At 44.7% G+C, this 21,562-nt stretch overlaps 2 protein-coding genes across 6 annotated transcripts in view; one reads left to right on the top strand and one right to left on the bottom strand.

Annotated features, from left to right (window-relative positions):
- Nucleotides 1-1,391: 1,391 nt before the first annotated feature.
- LOC117525149 (adhesive plaque matrix protein-like) lies at nt 1,392-7,318 on the top strand. The gene has a single exon (XM_034186997.1). The coding sequence runs from the start codon at nt 4,096-4,098 to the stop codon at nt 7,279-7,281; it is 3,186 nt and encodes a 1,061-aa protein (XP_034042888.1). The 5' UTR covers nt 1,392-4,095; the 3' UTR covers nt 7,282-7,318.
- A 4,249-nt stretch (nt 7,319-11,567) lies between these two features.
- Nucleotides 11,568-21,562, bottom strand: part of dgkh (diacylglycerol kinase, eta) — an 80,424-nt gene continuing 70,429 nt past the window's right edge. For 3 of the 5 annotated variants that reach the window (XM_034186195.1, XM_034186194.1, XM_034186193.1), the window contains exons 23-24: nt 21,317-21,457; nt 21,012-21,256 (exon numbers count right to left, since the gene is read on the bottom strand). In XM_034186195.1, coding sequence (XP_034042086.1) covers nt 21,090-21,256; nt 21,317-21,457 — 308 coding nt within the window. In that variant the 3' untranslated portion in view covers nt 21,012-21,089. Of the gene's footprint in view, nt 12,292-21,011; nt 21,257-21,316; nt 21,458-21,562 lie in introns of those variants that run through there. The other 2 variants (XM_034186196.1, XM_034186198.1) reach the window with 2 other exon arrangements.

Here is a 21,562-nt window from a genome sequence, read left to right as displayed (position 1 = left end):
ATATAGAAACCCGGTTTAAATCTACAAAACCGAGACACTGTAAACACAACGGAAAGAACGGAAATGGTTTCTCCAGGACGGGTGGACACACACTCACACACACACACACACACACACACACACACACACACACACACACACACACACACACACACACACACACACACACACACGGCCTTCACGTTGCCATGGATGTTTAGAAATCCATCCACTAGAGGGCAGTGCACAGACTCAGGGGTTTCTGTTCGTAATAATGTTTTGACCGCAGAATAAAGTAAAGTATGGACGGAGGCGACCTGTGTGTACATTAAACGTGTCACAATAACATTAAAAAACACTCATATTTTTTGTGTCCTTTTGTTTTAAGGGCCCTGTCCCACTGGGGAGAGGATTAATTGCGCATGAATTGAGTATACAAATTGCGGGCGTTCGTTGTCGTCCGCAACAAAAATGGTCAAAAATGACAAATGTACCAGTATGAATTACAGATATATTAATAATATATAGCAAATATATGATGAACAATCATGGTTATATAAGGCATGTAGTGAGGAAACAGATCCGACACATTGCGATTATCACAGCAGTATTATGGGTGTATTATGAATGCATCGCGCACGTGTTGCGCGTGCATGGCATCTGCATTGCGGTCATAAAAGAAGCGCCCTCGGGCCGTCAGCATCACTATTCACACCAACAATACAGCCTTTGGAGCATTTGCTGGACTTGGACAAGTTGATCACAGAGTTAATGTTCATTTTGTCATGCGAGGGTTAACTGTTCATGAGTTTGGAGAGCGGGAGGGGGTGTGAGACAGTGGTTTGTTTTTATTTTTGAGAGTGTCACAGAAAACAGACTTCAGCGTGAGTTGTGGCTAAACAGCAACTCTTTCTTTTGTTGATGTTAAATAAAAGTCCTGGATTGCAGCAGCTACGTCTTTGTGGATCTACACAGCCGGACCGGCACTGACCGGCAGGTATGTCGCTTTCTGCCACATATAGTACTTTGGGTTTACGTGACGTGTTTGTTATGCATTCACAGATTGTCCGCAAATCAGCTGCAAAGCAGATGTAATAAAAACGCTTTATTCTTGGCCAGTTTGTATGCAGTCGCTACAACATATTTTAGTTTGTGATGTGGACATCATGGGCACAATATATATCTGTTTTACACACTGTCCTGGTCCGCTGCCAAGCCGCAAATCCCCGTCAGTTGCGGATATCAGCGGTTAACGGCAGATATACAGCGCATAGAGTGAGTATGTATTGTGTATGAATTGAGTATATATGGAGTATGTGAGGCGGATGTTATCCGCATCCAGATTTTTGAACAGCTCAAAAATCCTGGCTGTAGACATGCGTGCCTCTGCGGATGATCACGGACGTGTTCGGATGATGGCCGACTCATACAGGCATGTTACACGGATATTGTGGATATTTGGCGATTATGGGCCAATTTTGTGCGCAGTCCATACGCAAATCCTCCTAAAGGCCAGTGGGACAGGACCCTAAAGTTGTGTCTCACTTGCACTCTGACAACACTTCCCCCCACTGTTTCCACTGGTAGTGTTTCACAAAGTGGACACAAATACTGAAAAAACAAACACAAAGCAGGGACAGAAGGCTCCGCCCCCATGCGTATGTAACGATGGGCACAAATGAGCCTTGAATGGTTCAGTCAGTTATTATGACACATAAAGAGTGTGACGCAGTGCTGTAAACGCTGTCCACACAAACTTTGTGAGTGAGCAAGTGAGGGAAGCCACCAAGACACCAATGACAACGCTGACAGAGTTCCAGGATTCAGTGCTTCTCCAGTCACAACTTAATGGTGAAGTGGAAGAACTCTGTTAACCAGAAGACAAACCTGCCACACACGAGCCAATGTTTAAAAAGAAGATACACAAGCATAAAGTTCCTCAGAAGACATCTTCATCGACTTTCATGTTCGTGCAGCTATGACTGCTGAAGCAACAAATGTGCACTTTCTCCAGCCACGGAGGCCCATAACTCATTCAGAGCTGCTAGCTGCCTTGGTGGCTTCCCTCACTTGTCTGTTTTTGAGGATGACCTGTTGTGGAACGTGTGGAAATGTGTCTCAAACCTGTCTCTAAAGGTGAAGATGTAGCCTTGCTAGAGTAAAGGGAGCATGTCCAGATGGCATCCATTCTTTTTCTTTGAGTGTTTTGTTTTTGTTTTATTTTTTTACACTTGCTCGATGCAAAACAATGATTTTCTTACAATATGACTTTAAAATAAAACCTCAGAAAAGCCTGAGGATGTGTGGACTGTTTTTTAAAGTTGAGTTTGGAGCTACAAACTGATTGACGTGATTAATTGTGGTATAAACATTAGCACGTTGTTTCATGACGACATGGCGGGATAACGGAGACGACAGTGTGACGCGTGAACGTTTAATCTGAAATCACATTCTATAAAACATGGCATGTTAGAATCAATAATCAATCATGAAGGTTTTAAACCATCCTAAGAAGAAACCGTGAAGTAAATAACAACATGCAAATTATTCTTAAATTAGTCAGAGTGCCTCAATGACAGCCTTAAAATTAGATGGTGACAATAATCCTACAATTAGAGAAAAGTACAAAATCAACGTGGCGGTAGAAAAAACAAACACATCAGCTGATCTTCTCGATCACTTTAGTGTTTCGTCTTGGAAGCACAGAGGAGCAAAACTACGCCAGAACTGCTGGAAGAATTTCGGAGTCTGGAAGAAAAAAAAGCAGCTTGAACATCTAAATGAAAATCCTCAAGTAGAAAAACGCATCTTTGTCACGACTGAGAGAGATCGTATCAAAACAACAGGTCAAATATTGCACCGTCAGAATACAACAGCATCATCGTATCAAGGAAATAACAGCAAATCACCATGGTAACACACACACACACACACACACACACACACACACACCATTGATGGACAGGCCTCAGATGTGTGTCCTGTACAGTGCATCACACGCAGAAGAATACCCTGTAACGCAAGGAGCAAGAAAAAGAAACGAAGCTGCACTTTAATTTTACTTTAACTTCAGATAAACTGCAGATCAACTGCCAACATAGAAAAACAACATAAATAGAATTAAAATCTACAAAATACTGTTAACTTGGTAAAAGCTTAAAGAGTCGAAGTGAGCCATTAATTCTCTCATGATATGAAGATCTTCATTTGCATAAAGTTACACTTTAAAAACAGAGAGAGAGAGAGAGAGAGAGGACGGAGGGAGAGACCCCTGAAATGAGAATTTGATCCTGAAATACATTTTGTTTGAACTGATTGCACCCATTTTGATGTTGAAAGCAGAAGTCAAAGGTTACATAAGGCAGCGTACTCTGCCACATTTAGTTTAACTCAGGATTATGTTGACGTGTGGACCACTGTAACACCCAAACTATACCCACTGCCCAAACTACACCTACTGTCCAAACTATACCCATTCCCCAAACTATACTCAATGTCCAAACTATACCCCCAGCCCAAAGTATACCCACTGCCAAAACAATACCCGCTCCCAAACTATGCCCACTGCCCAAACTATACTCACTGTCCAAACTATACCCACTGCCCAAACTATACCCATTCCCCAAACTATACTCAATGTCCAAACTATACCCCCAGCACAAAGTATACCCACTGCCAAAACAATACCCGCTCCCCAAACTATACTCACTGTCCTAACTATACCCGCTCCCCAAACTATACTCACTGTCCAAACTATACCCGCTGCCCAAACTACACCCACTGCTCAAACTATACTCACTGTCCAAACTACACCCGCTCCCCAAACTATAGTCACTGTCAAAACTATACCCACTCCCCAAACTATACCCACTACTCAAACTATAACCGCTCCCCAAACTATACCCACTGCCCAAACTATACCCGCTCCCCACACTATACTCACTGCCAAAACTACACCCACTCGCCAAACTATACCCACTGCAAAAAACCTTACCCGCTCCCCAAACTATACCCACTGCCCAAACTATACCCGCTCCCCAAACTATACCACCTGCCCAAACTATACCTGCTCCCCAAACTATACTCACTGTCCAAACTATACCCCCAGCCAAAACTATGCCCACTGCCCAAACTATACTCACTGTCCAAACTATACCCCCAGCCCTAACTATGCCCACTGCCCAAACTATACTCACTGTCCAAACTATACCACCAGCCCAAACTATACCCACTGCCCAAACTATACCCACTCCCCAAACTATACCCATTCCCCAAACTATACCCACTGACCAAACTATACTCACTGTCCAAACTACACCCACTGCCCAAACTATACCCGCTCCCCAAACTATACCCACTGCCCAAACTATACTCACTGTCCAAACTATACCCCCAGCCCAAACTATACCCACTCCCCAAACTACACCCACTGCCCAAACTACACCCACTGCTCAAACTATACCCCCTGTCCAAAATCTACCCGCTCTCCAAACTATACCCGCTCCCCAAACTATACCCACTGCCCAAAATACACCCACTGCTCAAACTATACCCGCTGTCCAAAATCTATCCGCTCTCCAAACTATACCCGCTCCCCAAACTATACTCAATGTCCAAACTATACCCCCAGCCCAAAGTATACCCACTGCCAAAACAATACCCGCTCCACAAACTATGCCCACTGCCCAAACTATACTCACTGTCAAAACTACACACACTCCCCAAACTATACCCACTGCAAAAAACCTTACCGGCTCCCCAAACTATAGCCACTGCCCAAACTATACCCACTCCCCAAACTATACCACCTGCCGAAACTATACCTGCTCCCCAAACTATACTCACTGTCCAAACTATACCCCCAGCCAAAACTATGCCCACTGCCCAAACTATACTCACTGTCCAAACTATACCCGCTCCCCAAACTATCCCCATTCCCCAAACTATACCCACTGCCCAAACTATACTCACTGTCCAAACTATACCCACTGCCCAAACTATACCCGCTCCCCAAACTATACCCACTGCCCAAACTATACCCACTCCCCAAACTACACCCACTGCCCAAACTACACCCACTGCTCAAACTATACCCGCTGTCCAAAATCTACCCGCTCTCCAAACTATACCCGCTCCCAAAACTATACCCACTGCCCAAACTACACCCACTGTCCAAACTATACCCGCTCCCCAAACTATACTCAATGTCCAAACTATACCCCCAGCCCAAAGTATACCCACTGCCAAAACAATACCCGCTCCACAAACTACGCCCACTGCCCAAACTATAATCACTGTCAAAACTACACACACTCCCCAAACTATACCCACTGCCCAAACTACACCCACTCGCCAAACTATACCCACTGCAAAAAACCTTACCCGCTCCCCAAACTATACCCACTGCCCAAACTATACCCGCTCCCCAAACTATACCACCTGCCCAAACTATACCTGCTCCCCAAACTATACTCACTGTCCAAACTATACCCCCAGCCAAAACTATGCCCACTGCCCAAACTATACTCACTGTCCAAACTATACCCCCAGCCCAAACTATGCCCACTGCCCAAACTATACTCACTGTCCAAACTATACCACCAGCCCAAACTATACCCACTGTCCAAACTATACCCGCTCCCCAAACTATACCCATTCCCCAAACTATACCACCTGCCCAAACTATACCTGCTCCCCAAACTATACTCACTGTCCAAACTATACCCCCAGCCAAAACTATGCCCACTGCCCAAACTATACTCACTGTCCAAACTATACCCCCAGCCCAAACTATGCCCACTGCCCAAACTATACTCACTGTCCAAACTATACCACCAGCCCAAACTATACCCACTGCCCAAACTATACCTGCTCCCCAAACTATACCCACTGCCCAAACTATACCCGCTCCCCAAACTATACTCACTGTCCAAACTATACCCACTGCCCAAACTATACCTGCTCCCCAAACTACACCCACTGCTCAAACTATACCCGCTCTCCAAAATCTACCCGCTCTCCAAACTATACCCACTGCCCAAACTATACCCGCTCCCCAAACTATACCCACTGCCCAAACTATACCCGCTCCCCAAACTATACTCACTGTCCAAACTATACCCACTGCCCAAACTATACCTGCTCCCCAAACTACACCCACTGCTCAAACTATACCCGCTCTCCAAAATCTACCTGCTCTCCAAACTATACCCACTGCCCAAACTACACCCACTGTCCAAACTATACTCACTGTCCAAACTATACCCCCAGCCCAAACTATGCCCACTGCCCAAACTATACTCACTGTCCAAACTATACCACCAGCCCAAACTATACCCACTGCCCAAACTATGCCCACTGCCCAAACTATACTCACTGTCCAAACTATACCACCAGCCCAAACTATACCCACTGCCCAAACTATACCCGCTCCCCAAACTATACTCACTGTCCAAACTACACCCACTCCCCAAACTATCCGCACTGTCCAAACTATACCAGCTGCCCAAACTATACCCACTCTCCAAACTACACCCACTGCCCAAACTACACCCACTGCTCAAACTATACTCACTGTCCAAACTATACCCCCAGCCCAAACTATGCCCACTGCCCAAACTATACTCACTGTCCAAACTATACCACCAGCCCAAACTACACCCACTGCCCAAACTATGCCCACTGCCCAAACTATACTCACTGTCCAAACTATACCACCAGCCCAAACTTTACCCACTGCCCAAACTATACCCGCTCCCCAAACTATACTCACTCCCCAAACTATACTCACTGTCCAAACTATACCAGCTGCCCAAACTATACCCACTCTCCAAACTACACCCACTGCTCAAACTATACTCACTGTCCAAACTACACCCGCTCCCAAACTATAGTTACTGTCCAAACTATACCCACTCCCCAAACTATACCCACTGCCCAAACTATACCCGCTCCCCAAACTATACTCACTGCCCAAACCATACCCACTGCTCAAACTATACTCACTGTCCAAACTACACACACTCCCCAAACTATACCCACTGCCAAAACTACACCCACTCGCCAAACTATACCCACTGCAAAAAAACTTACCCGCTCCCCAAACTATACCCACTGCCCAAACTATACCCGCTCCCCAAACTATACCCACTGCCCAAGCTATACCCACTCCCCAAACTATACTCACTGTCCAAACTATACCCCGCTCCCCAAACTATACCCGCTCCCCAAGCTATACTCACTGCCCAAACTATACCCACTGCTCAAACTATACTCACTGTCCAAACTACACACACTCCCTAAACTATACCCACTGCCAAAACTACATCCAATTGCCAAACTATACCCACTGCAAAAAGCTGTACCCGCTCCCCAAACTATACCCATTGCCCAAACTACACCCACTGTCCAAACTATACTCAGTGTCCAAACTACACCCACTGCCCAAACTATACCCGCTCCCCAAACTATACCCATTGCCCAAACTATACTCACTATCCAAACTATACCCCCAGCCCAAACTATACCCACTCCCCAAACTACACCCACTGCTCAAATTATACCCGCTGTCGAAAATATACCCGCTCTCCAAACTATACCCGCTCCCCAAACTATACCCAGTGCCCAAACTACACCCACTGTCCAAACTATACCCGCTCCCCAAACTATACTCACTGTCCAAACTATACCCACTGCCCAAACTATACCTGCTACCCAAACTACACCCACTGCCCAAACTATACCCACTGCCCAAACTATACCCGCTCCCCAAACTACACCCACTGCCCAAACTATACTCACTGTCCAAACTATACCCCCAGCCCAAACTATACCCACTCCCCAAACTACACCCACTGCCCAAACTACACCCACTGCTCAAACTATACCCGCTGTCCAAAATCTACCCGCTCTCCAAACTATACCCGCTCCCCAAACTATACCCAATGCCCAAACTACACCCACTGTCCAAACTATACCCGCTCCCCAAACTATACTCACTGTCCAAACTATACCCCCAGCCCAAACTATACCCACTCCCCAAACTACACCCACTGCCCAAACTATGCCCACTGCCCAAACTATACTCACTGTCCAAACTATACCCACTCCCCAAACAATACCCACTACTCAAGCTATACCCGCTCCCTAAACTATACCCACTGCCCAAACTATACCCGCTCCCCAAACTATACCCACTCTCCAAACTACACCCACTGCCCAAACTACACCCACTGCTCGAACTATACTCACTGTCCAAACTACACCCGCTCCCCAAACTATACTCACTCTCCAAACTACACCCGCTCTCCAAACTATAGTCACTGTCCAAACTATACCCACTCCCCAAACTATAACCGCTCCCCAAACTATACCCACTGCCCAAACCATACCCACTGCTCAAACTATACTCACTGTCCCAACTACACACACTCCCCAAACTATACCCACTGCCCAAACTACACCCACTCGCCAAACTATACCCATTGCAAAAAACCTTACCCGCTCCCCAAACTATACCCAATGCCCAAACTATACCCGCTCCCCAAACTATACCCACTGCCCAAACTATACCCACTCCCCAAACTATATCCACTGTCCAAACTAGACCGCACTACTCAAACTATACCTGCTCCCCAAACTACACCCACTGCTCAAACTACACCCACTGCTCAAACTATACTCACTGCCCAAACTACACCCGCTGCTCAAACTATACCCACTGACCAAACTACACCCGCTCCCCAAACTATACCTACTGCCCAAACTACACCCACTCCCCAAACTATACCCACTGCCCAAACTACACCCACTCCCCAAACTATACCCCTGCCCAAACTACACCCACTGCTCAAACTATACTCACTGTCCAAACTGCACCCACACCTGAAACTATACTCACTGTCCAAGCTACATCCACTCCCCAAACAATACCCACTACTCAAGCTATACCCGCTCCCTAAACTATACCCACTGCCCAAACTATACCCGCTCCCCAAACTATACCCACTCTCCAAACTACACCCACTGCCCAAACTACACCCACTGCTCGAACTATACTCACTGTCCAAACTACACCCGCTCCCCAAACTATACTCACTGTCCAAACTACACCCGCTCCCCAAACTACAGTCACTGTCCAAACTATACCCACTCCCCAAACTATACCCACTACTCAAACTATAACCGCTCCCCAAACTATACCCACTGCCCAAACTATACCCGCTCCCCAAACTATACTCACTGCCCAAACCATACCCACTGCTCAAACTATACTCACTGTCCCAACTACACACACTCCCCAAACTATACCCACTGCCCAAACTACACCCACTCGCCAAACTATACCCACTGCAAAAAACCTTACCCGCTCCCCAAACTATACCCACTGCCCAAACTATACCCGCTCCCCAAACTATACCCACTGCCCAAACTATACCCACTCCCCAAACTATATCCACTGTCCAAACTAGACCCCACTACTCAAACTATACCCGCTCCCCAAACTACACCCACTGCTCAAAATATACTCACTGCCCAAACTACACCCACTGCTCAAACTATACCTACTGCCCAAAGTACACCCACTCCCCAAACTATACCCATGCCCAAACTACACCCACTCCCAAAACTATACCCCTGCCCAAACTACACCCACTGCTCAAACTATACTCACTGTCCAAACTGCACCCACACCCGAAACTATACTCACTGTCCAAGCTACATCCACTCCCCAAACTATACCCACTGCCCAAACTATACCCGCTCCCCAAGCTATACGCACTGCCCAAACTATACCCGCTCCCCAAACTATACCCACTGCCCAAACTACACCCACTCTCCAAACTATACCCACTGCCCAAACTACACCCACTGCTCAAACTATACCCGCTCCCCAAACTATACCCACTGCCCAAACTATACCCACTCCCCAAACTATACCCACTGCCCAAACTATACACGCAACCCTAACTATACCCACTGCCCAAACTACACCCACTGCTTAAACTATACTCACTGTCCAAACTACACCCACTCTCCAAACTATACCCACTGCCCAAACTATACCTGCTCCCCAAACTACACCCACTCCCCAAACTATACTCACTGTCCAAACTACACCCACTCCCCAAACTATACCCACTGCCCAAACTACACCCACTCCCCAAACTATACCCGCTTCCCAAACTATACCCGCTCCCCAATCTATACCCACTGCCCAAACTATACCCGCTCCCCAAACTATACCCACTGCCCAAACTATACACGCTCCCCAAACTACACCCACTGCCCAAACTACACTCACTGCTCAAACTATACTCACTGTCCAAACTACACCCACTCTCCAAACTATACCCACTGCCCAAACTATACCCACTCCCCAAACTATACCCACTGCCCAAACTATACCCACTCCCCAAACTATACCCACTGCCCAAACTATACACGCTCCCCTAACTATACCCACTGCCCAAACTACACCCACTGCTTAAACTATACTCACTGTCCAAACTACACCCACTCTCCAAACTATACCCACTGCCCAAACTATACCCGCTCCCCAAACTATACCCACTCCCCAAACTATACCCACTGCCCAAACTATACCCGCTCCCCAAACTATACCCACTGCCAAACTACACCCACTGCCCAAACTATACCCACTGCCCAAACTACACCCACTCCCCAAACTATACCCACTGCCCAAACTACACCCACTGCCCAAACTACACCCACTCCCCAAACTATACCCACTGCCCAAACTACACCCACTCCCCAAACTATACCCACTTCCCAAACTATACCCGCTCCCCAATCTATACCCACTGCCCAAACTATATCCGCTCCCCAAACTATACCCACTGCCCAAACTATACCCACTGCCCAAACTATACTCACTGTCCAAACTACACCCACTCTCCAAACTATACCCACTGCCCAAACTATACCCACTCCCCAAACTATACCCACTGCCCAAACTACACCCACTGCTCAAACTACACTCACTGTCCAAACTATACCCCTGCCAAGAAATGGAGTAGAAAAAAATCGATTGGTGTGTCCAATGTATTTTTCATGGCCTAAACTAAATGTGTGTTGTAACTGATGATGACACCTCCCACCCACCCCCACCCCCCCTGCAACCCCCCCCCCCCCCCCGCAAGTCTAAAAGGGACATAACCTAGACAGGTTCAATAGATACCAAAGTACACACTGTCCGAACTCATAATTGACCAGTTGATCTTATGTTCGTCTGAAAGGATCCTGGCTTGTAGTGTTTTCTAGCTATCAGCAGGACTTTCTCCAGAATCAACAGATTATCTCTCAAGGGACTGCAAAATTATTTCAGGGGAAAAAAATCTCAGTCAAGGACTCAGCAGAATTGTCATTTTGAAGATTCCTTCAGTCCTGGGCCCTGGAGTTGATTCAAATGAGAAGCTTCCTTAAAGACTTGATAAGTTTCATTCTGAAAAAAGTGGAATTTTCTTTGACAATCACTTTGGTTCTGAGACTAACTTCCACAGAGAACACGTCAGCTTACGTACAGCTCTTAAATCCTCATTTTACACTAAATGACTTAAAGTGTGGCACCTGGCACAGGTAGTTAACGCATCATCATCATGCAAACCAAATAAATAAACAAAAGGCCGCTGTCAGTAGTAACAAATGGCATCATAATACTAAAACTTGTTCAAGTGTTACACACACACAAAATCAGGGCACTAGCCATGCAACACAGGTTTAAAGTGGAGCGAGGTCAGCATGCAGCAGCGGTGGCAGTGGCCCACTGTTTCCGGGAAGATGGCAACTCAAGTCTTCCAGCTTGTCTTCCTGTGTCTGATGTGCAGCAGAGCTGCTGTAACCTGAAGGTTGTTTAATGTGTTCGAGGCAGAGATCCAGCAAACGTCACAACTGTCCGAAAGGGAACGCTTCAGGAAGTGGCGGCTTTGCTACAAACCTTGGATCAGCTGGAGTTGGATCCATACCTGACTGTGTACTGTGAATGGATATGAACTCAGAAATGGCTTTTTCAGCGAAGACCCACGGCCCCCCGTTGCACGTCCACGTTCAGCCTCCTCAGTTGTTTTGGCACAAAGCTCGAGTCAACATGCCAATATACATCACGCCGCAAAAATCCTTCAGTACCTTCCTCCACTTCCCGCGGGGTTCTTACACTGTACTGAGGGGAGGGTTCGCTTCCCCGCTACAGTGGAATTATTTTCTGGATTAGAGGTCAACCATGGATAACTTGGCCAGATCCTTAGTTCCCTGGAGAATTCTCTTCATATGACCCACTTTCGATATCCCCAGATCCTGAAAAAAGGAAAAAAGACACACACATGAAATGCATAGAGATCAAGGTTCCTGAATTGGAACAATAACCTCACCTGGTGGACATTTACCATTAATGCAGTTACAGCAGAACTAATGCAGGTACAATAGAATGTTGCCAAGAGTTAAAGATTAAGCTAGACAGAGCAGCATCAGTGACTCTGTTAGACAACACCTCAGTATGAATCCACACATCTTTCAGTATCATCAGTGTTTTCTGGACTATATTTCGGACCTTTTTTCCTGTATGTGGAACACATGTTTTAACACAGTGTATCCCCAGGGGCAAGTTCAACCCTCCTAGGGGCATTTTCTCTATTTTTTCATACCTTGAGTAATTATCCTTCTAAAAGGTACTTGTTTTTAGTATAAAGCCCATGCACTGCATTTCAAAATGTTCCAAATAATGCCAGCTTTCAGAATATGTGGCACATATTTGTCAAGAACACTAATTGTCAAAATATTTTGACTCTAAATTTGAAAAAAAGAAATGCATTTTTAGAAAATTCCTCAAATCTTTGTTGAAAATACAACTTTATTCACGTGGACAGACTGTTTTGGTGCTAGAAATGGGTTTACCAATGTGTAATACATGAAGGAAATTATATATCAGTGTAAATAAAGGAAAAATAATATCACTCATTATTTCCGGTTAGATGTTTTCTATCTTTCCTCTATGCAGAAACGTTCATAAATATCTGTCCATTTTTCATCTTGGATGAAATTCATTCATTGCATTCACGTCGCACAACCATGTATTAAGCCTGTAAACAGTAGGATCCATTGCATACACCTCTGTCCAGCAACCTCATGGTTCCATAAGTTCTTTCCAGTCATCTCTTGATATCTAAGACCGAGGAGAGACACATGAATGTTGCTGTCAATATCAGTAAATGTCTGTGTGTTTCACATTTTCATCATCAACACTTCTGATAGCTGAGCTGAAGAAGTCATTTAAACACTATGAATCCTCACTCAACATCTCAAGTGCTCTAACCAGGGTATCCATGGAGTCCATAAATATCACAGCACTGTCTGCAAATTCAAGGTTGGTAAATCTTTCTTTGGCAACAAAAACACCTAAGCTGCTGGTTTCCCAACTCTGCCAATGCCCAGACTATGCCAGCATTGAACAGTGTAGGAGCTCCAATTCAAACCTGATGAATGCCAGTATTCAGTGGGATAAGTCTTAGATTCTTCATCCACTCTGCACAACACTCATGGCACCTGCATATAGGATGTCTAAAATAGCCAAAAACCTGAAGAGAACCCCACAGATACCAAGGATGTTCCAGAGAGGACACTAATAAACCAAATCAAACACTTTGTGAAAGTCAAAACAGATTGCAAAGAAGCACTGCCAACATTCACATTTGCATTCTTGAGTACTCGCAGAGCAAGGATGCAGTCGATGGCTGATGTCTTTAGTGGGAAGCAAGACTGCTCCAGTCACAGTGCCTCAAGTAAATGGGACGATTAAGAATAATCCTATAATAATATATATAATAATAATAATATAATAATAACAATAATATAATATAATAATAATCCCCACCGCTGAGGCCGTTTCAGCTGTGAGGCAGAGACTGCTGGAGGATGTGTCTCTACTTGAAAGGACCAAACTCACACCAGACCACATCTGCCAACTCTTGGAGATCTGTCTCAACACCACATATTTCCTGTTTAGGGGGAATTACTACAGGCAGATCCATGGTTGTGTGATGGGGTCTCCGGTATCCCCCATTGTGGCCAATCTGTACATGGAGCAAGTGGAGAAGACAGCCTTGACATCTTTCATGGGCATCCCTCCCAGTCACTGGTTCAGATATGTTGATGACACATGGGTTAAAATCAAGCAACAGGAGGTTGAGGACTTTACAGAGCACATCAACTCGGTGGACTCCAATATCAAGTTCACACGTGAGGATGCCACAAACAACCATTTAGCCTTCTTGGACTGTGATGTTACGATTGGAGAGAACAGGCAGCTCCAGACAGGGGTTTACAGAAAACCAACTCACACTGACCAATATCTGCTCTTTGGCTCAAACCACCCCCTTGAACACAAGCTTGGGGTGATCAGGACTCTTCAACACAGAGCCCTACAGGTGCCCACAACTGCAGAGGGAAGAGCTAAAGAACAACAAATTGTCCAGAAAGCCCTCACAGTATGTGGGTACCCACGATGGTCCCTGGACAAAGTGCAGAAGTCCCAGAAAACAAAGAGACCAGATAGACAGGAGACGGAGCCAAGAAGAAGAGGAGTGTCTCTCCCTTATTTAGCAGGAGTAGGGGAAAAACTACAGAGGATCTTCAGACAGCACAAAATCCCAGTTTACTTTAAACAGGTTAACACCTTGAGACAGAAATTAGTTCACCCTAAGGACAGGATCCCTAGTTACAAACAGAGCAATGTAGTGTATTATATCAGATGTCAGGAAAACTGTAACGAACACTAGGTGAGACTAAGCAACCTTTACACAAAAGGCTATACCAGCACCGCAGAGAGGGCGCCAGTGGACCTCAGTCTGCAGTTCATCTCCACCTTAAAGACACTAACCACACGTTTGAGGACAAGGAAGTTAAAATCTTAGCCAGAGAGAAGAAATTATTTGAGAGAGGGGTCAAGGAGGCATTCTATGTGAAACAGCTGAAACCCAGCCTTAACTGGGGAGGGGGTCTGAGACACGCTTTGTCCCCTGTTTACAATGGGGTACTCAGGTCAAAGGAGTTTCAGTCTTTTGTTCATGGTAATGAATCATTCACGTCATCAGGAGAGTCATCAAGGGAGCCATCAGGAAAGGCGTCCATCCCATCATTAGGAGGGACAGCTGCCCTGTCATTAGGAGGGTGCTAACTAGAGCACAATAGTTGCTAATTAGAGCTATTGTTTAGTCACTAACCTATAGCAGTCTGCCTCTCGGTAGGAGGGGTGTGGTTAGGTTTAAAACTCCAGCTTTTGTGGCTTTTGGTTATTCTTCTCTACAAGAGTCAAGACAGAAGTCAGACTACCAGAGCAAGAATTTTAGCTGAGGAAGCTTCTGCGATTTGAAGTGAAACGTCCTCGTGTCAAGCAACCCAGTCCAGTCGAAGATTCAAGCTTCTCTACTTTCCATTTTTAACCCTAACCATAACCACTGCATCACCCTAAATTTTGTGATACCATCATGAAGTAATTCTGTGCTGGCATCATGAAATGTGTTACATTTTCACAGCAACATGAACTAATAGATTAAATCACTTTTGTGATGCTGTCACAAACTGGTATGAGATCGGGTTGCCTATCTCCCAGACTGAAAATAGATTGTTTGCAATGCCGGCAAAACAGTATGACCCCCACACCTCCACACCACACCTGGAGGCGTTAGGATCTACCACCGCTAACACCTGGAGCCTTCCCTGCTCTCAACTAATTCACTATCACTCAAACAGGTCAAAAAGTATTCCAGCGTCTGCATTATGACCAGTGCAGTAAGCTGTCAATCTAAGAGCAAAGACACAACGCCAACAAACACACAGTGTAAGTGAGATTTCGCAGTCTTTACCCCCCCAGTGTCCACAGATAGAATTAAAATGTGCCCAACGTCAACCTGGAGGTCTTCATGGGGTCACCTCGTGTACCAAGTTTCACTTCAATACTGTAATGTTCCTCTTTTGTCATTGTTATAGTTTTACTTTGTTCTATGGCTTTAGATTTATTTTTGTATTCTCACTGAGGTTTTTGTTGCTGTCTGTAGTTTTGTTATTTTAGTGTTTCTAGTGTTGACGTTTGTTATTGTGTCCCAATTCAGCGGCTGCACTAAGTCATTAAATACTTCATTTTTGGACCTATTTTGCTTCAAAAGTACTTTTTTTCCCAGGTGACTTTCAGCTCAGACTTTGAGAATCCAGGCCAAATGTATTATTATTATCAATAACAACAACAACAATAACAACAACAATAACAATAACAATGACAGCAAACAGAACTTCTGCACATAAAACAACTACTACTGGTGAAACAGAACCACCCCAGGGACATTCTGGCCCTTGGGGAAAGTAACTGAGGAACCCTGGTGTACACATCTCTCACACACACACACACACACATGCACACACACACACACACACACACACACACACACACACACGGCTGAGGCTTTGAAGTGCTCTGCCTTCAGTGACATGGAAAAAATAAAAACTGACAAACCAAAAATGTTTCATGGTGTTTGGCACAGAAAAAGCATCAAACTATTATTCATTCACACTTCATCAGAGTTGTTTGGAACTCAGAATATCATAAGAATGATTAAATGCTTCACCAAAACCACACAAGACGGTGTGAGGTGGCATCACTGAAGAGTCGTCGTGAACCCTGACTGATGATGGTCCACACTGTGTGATCATGATCTGACCTGATCTGGCTGTTTCTGGACTGTGAGTAAAACCAGACGCTATAAGATCTTTCTAACTTATCCACAAATGGCTGTCAGACATCAAAATCACTGTAAACGTGTTTTATCGGTTCCACGCTGGTGGACTTTAAAGACACACAGAAGTCACAGCGTCTTCAGTTTGCATGAAGATGCCTTCAGAAGATTTAAGGCGGTGAGTCTGAAACCGAGCGATGCCTGAGAGCCGAACACAATTTCAATACTTCTAATCTATGACAAAGTAACAAGCAACTGATCAGACTGACTGGATTCATTTTATAAATACATCCTGCCATCAACCCCATCAGGAGAAATCTCAACATTTAGACATAATAATGAAGGTGTGACTGTGGGATTTCAGGTGATGTGGACCCAAAGCAAAATAACAAAAACAAAACAAAACAAAAGAAACAGTTTTTCCCTATTTCTCGACGTTATGTCCAACGGTAACAGAGACGAGCAGTTTTACTGTGTGACAGACAAACTGTTCACCTGCTGCTGGAAGACCTGGGCTGCCGGAAAATGTCCACCTGGCTCCTTTTCATCAACAGATACTTTAGGATCAAATGACGTATCCATATAATATAATTTGATCAGTTTTAGGATGACATACATGTCATCCTAAAGAGATGAAAAAAATAAATCTGACAACTCGTTTTATTTCATGAATTTCGACTGAGTGAATCTGAATTGTTCAAAACTTTTCTTTCACCACCTGAAATCCAAAATTCTGAAAAACAAAAATGTCACCTTCTTTGTTTAATCATGTCAAACATTCATAGCCTGTCCACTCTGGATCATTGATTTATTCAGTTTGGTGATGTCATTATGTCACTTTCAAGCCTGACTTTACCCGTTTTCTTCCTCTGCAGGTGCATGAAATCCTCATCAGGCTGAACTGAGCGGAACCCGGCGCCTTTACGCGGTTACAATACCGTGTTTCAGAGCAGGACATTAACATGGCAGCAGCTGATCACTTTATGTTGACACTCTTTAGACTAAGACAGCACAGATGCACCCGCGACTACATGCCACCATCACAGAAACCGATTCATCAAGCAAAGACGCTGCAAAAATAACAACATGCCATGAGCACCACACACGGTAATTTAGACCTCAGCATTCAAGAGGCTTCATGTTGATTTGATGACTTGAGATATTCACTGAAACAGGTCTGTTATAATCTGAGTCTGGAGTCAGGATTTAAAACAACCAGCCGTATTACCGCACTACCACGCTGGGATTTGGACGAATACATATGTTCAGTTCTGCTTTCAAATTTTAAAACTGGAAGGTTAATTATCTGATGCAGAGAAAATAATGACTTTTTTTTCTTCCTGTGGCTGATTGGTTTAGCATCAAGATAAAAAAAAGAACCACCTGGAACACCTGATGGGGTATTATGAGTTAAAATAATCAATACCCTGCTCAGCAAGGTGGAAACCTGATCAGGCTCAAACTGAACCTTACCTGAGATACAAACATTTAAGATATCCATTTTAAATTATGTGAAAATCTGATACATTTTGTACGAGTTATCGTGACCCAAATAAATTGTTGTTGACACATGGACAGACAGATGCAAGTACGTCTTTCTACATCCCCCTTCTGGACTTACAGTCATGAATACGACTGCACGAGCAACATTAGCAGTTGCCTGGATATTATCTGAGCCTGGGTGCGAGCACAGCCTCTATTTGGAAACATGACGGACAAACACGTCGAGTGGACAAAACCGATACACCATCATTCTTCATATAGAGCTGGCTGTACGTCAAGCATCACCCGGAGTGAAGGACAGTGGAGCGAGGTAAAGTGAGAGAGCGCTGCAGATCCCTTATTATTAACCCTTAAGTGGGTATAAAAAAATGAATGAATGAATGAATGATTATTATTACTTACTGAGTTTACATACGCTCCTCCTGGGGATGAACATCATGGTAATTTTGGGCTTTTAGGTTAGTATCTCACGGAGCCACTAATCCTAGAAACACTGTGATTTTTAGATTCGAAAAAGCAAGCCCGTAATCTGACGGAGCAGAAAATGCTGAAGAATGTTGCAAATTTCTGCTGCCCTTGAGGAAGAACCGCTACTGCTGCTGCAGAAGAGAAGGAAAAAAGAGGAAGAAAACAAAGAAAGGAAGAAGAAAAGCACACCCCATGAAGAGAGAGGATGCAAACCAAAAAGAACGGAGTTACTGCAGTTTTACCAACACTAATAACGGTTTGTAAAACAGTTGTAACTGTTAAGGAAAAATAAATTTGCTAATAAATTTTGAAGATGTTAAAAATTTATTTGCTACAAGAAATACTGTTTGCGACCCTAAAACCTGTTTTGTAACCTTTTTTGAACCCCAAAGAAACCTAAAATTCGTTACATTCATCAACATTCGCCGCTCCATGAGACACGAGCTTTAATGAGGTCTTTTGAGCTGTTCTTCTGTCAGGGTTTAATGATCGTACAGCAAACATCATTAATGACTTAATGGTACAAAATTTTGAATTTATTTTGGATCTTCTCTAATGCACACATACAGCCTCACCACTTAAATCTTTTAGTTACTAATGCTGAAGGTTCTACAGTGTCTTCTAACGTAACAAGGTCTATTAACTTTTCGTTAGTGATCCTGATTGACTACAACTGGTAGTTTCTCTTTGCCAGCATCAAAAGGATGTGTTTGATGGCACTCACTGGACTGATCAACACTCGGAACAAAAGAAAAGTCCAAAAAACTCAGTGAAGATTTGAGAAGGAGAAATGTAGATATTGAACAACCACAGATTCCAAGATCATCAGTTGAAACAAATGTACATAAGTACAAGTTAGTCAGATGTGTCACCACTTTGCCAAGTTCTGAAAGAAGACCCAATCTGTCACCCTCAGATGAGAGCAAATTAGTTAGAATGTTCAGGAACCACCCAGGAACCACCAAGGCTCAGGCCTCCCATGACCCGGAAACTGCCGGAACAACCAGCGCCACCATCCACAGTGAAGCAAGTTTTGCATCACCATCGACCGAGAGGGTGCAGACCAAGAAAGAAGCCCCTCCTTCAAAACAGACTGAAATCTGAAGCTGCCCACATGGACAAGACAAATGTCTTCTGGAGAAACATTTGATGCTCAGACAAAAGAAAGATTGAGGTACACAGTAAATTTTGCAGAGTAAAGTTTACTCTGCTGGGATAATATTTGGTCCCAGTCCAAAGAGAGTTAAATACACTCTATCACAGTGCTAAATCAACTCTATCACAGTGTAAAATCAACTCTTATTGGAGTAGAAACATTTGATCTGACAAGACGGTAGAGCTGATTTCACTCTATAGTAGAGTGTATTTTACTCTATTTAGACTGGGATCAAATGTTTCTCGAGAGAGTAAATTTTACTCAGCAAAATTTACTGTGTATGTTTGGAAGAATGAAGGTGAGGCTTCGAACCTTAGAACACTGAAGCAACTGTCAACCACGGTGGTGAACCATCAGGCTCTGGGGCTGTTTGTTCTGCCTCAAAGGTGCACAAAGTGGACAGAGCGATGAAGAAGGAGGAGGACTACCTCCAAATTCTTCAATGCCACCTCAAATCAACAGCTAGACACTTGAAGCCTGACCAATATTGGATGTTCCATCAGGACAGTGATCAAAAGTGGTTGTGGGTTGGGTAAAGCATGGTCACATTGAACTTCTGGAATAACCTTCCCAAAGCCCCAATTTCAACCTTATTGAAAATTTGCAGACTCTTCTTCAAAGCCAGAGCCGTGTCAGGAAACCAAACAATTTAAATGAACTCTACCACCTCTGCCAGGACAAGTGGTCAAATATCAGCCAGAACTCTGCCAGAAGACGGTTGATGTCGACCAAAAGTGTGTAGTCAAGGTGCAGCTTGGGGAGGGGCATTTAATCAAATATTAGTGGGGGTGTATGTGTGTATTTGAGCCTGTATGTATAATTTTGACTCTGTGTGAAATAAAATAAATTCACACTTGTGCAGCCAGTTCCCTTTGTTTTTTAATGTCATTAATGTTTGCTGAACAATCATTAAACCCTGACAGAAGAACAGTTCAAAGACATCGTTAAAAGACCAAAGTGACCACGATGAGTGTATGTAAACGTCTGACTGCAGCTGCCTGCTGTTTCCTGCAGATTCTTCGTTCCCCGAGCGGTCAGGAGCCACCTGTTCATTGTGAATCATTTTAAAGGTGACAATGCTTTTTGGAAACGACACTTTACTTTGTAGCTTCATTTTCAGGTGCCTTTGATTAACGAGGTCCAGGCCAGTCCGGTCTGCAGCAAACATGTGGGTTACACAGGTCAAAGGTCACATGCGTGCTGCCGACATGCATCTCGTTCACATCGAAGCTCAGATTCCACAGTTAGTGAGACACCAAGTGACAACCAGGAAGAAGAAGCCAAGCAGAGCCGAGCAGCACAGACAGCGAGACGGGAGGCAGATGACAGAGACCACTGCAGGTCACAGGAGACCAGCCACACCCGTCTCTCAGAGGAGTGTGTGTGTGTGTGTGTGTGTGTGTGTGTGTGTGTGTGTGTGTGTGTGTGTGTGTGTGTGTGTGTGTGTGTGTGTGTGTGTGCGTGCATGCATGTGCACGTACCTTCAGGTCCCTCCTCTCCAGGTGCAGCAGCTCTGAGCCTTGGATGTCGTGGCGGGTGAAGGCGTCTCTGTACTCCCCCAGACTCAGCTGTTCCAGCCAGACGCCCACCTCCTCTGTGCCCCATCGCTCCACTACACACACACACACACACACACACACACACACACACATGGGATGGTGCAGCAGAACAGAGAGCAGCTCAAACCAATCTCCTGCTTCAAATGAACATCCACAGT

Source organism: Thalassophryne amazonica, chromosome 14 (assembly GCF_902500255.1).
Source record: "Thalassophryne amazonica chromosome 14, fThaAma1.1, whole genome shotgun sequence".
NCBI classification, from domain to species: domain Eukaryota; kingdom Metazoa; phylum Chordata; class Actinopteri; order Batrachoidiformes; family Batrachoididae; genus Thalassophryne; species Thalassophryne amazonica.
Note: the sequence above shows the minus strand (reverse complement) of the source record. Positions and strands in the feature narration are given on the sequence as shown.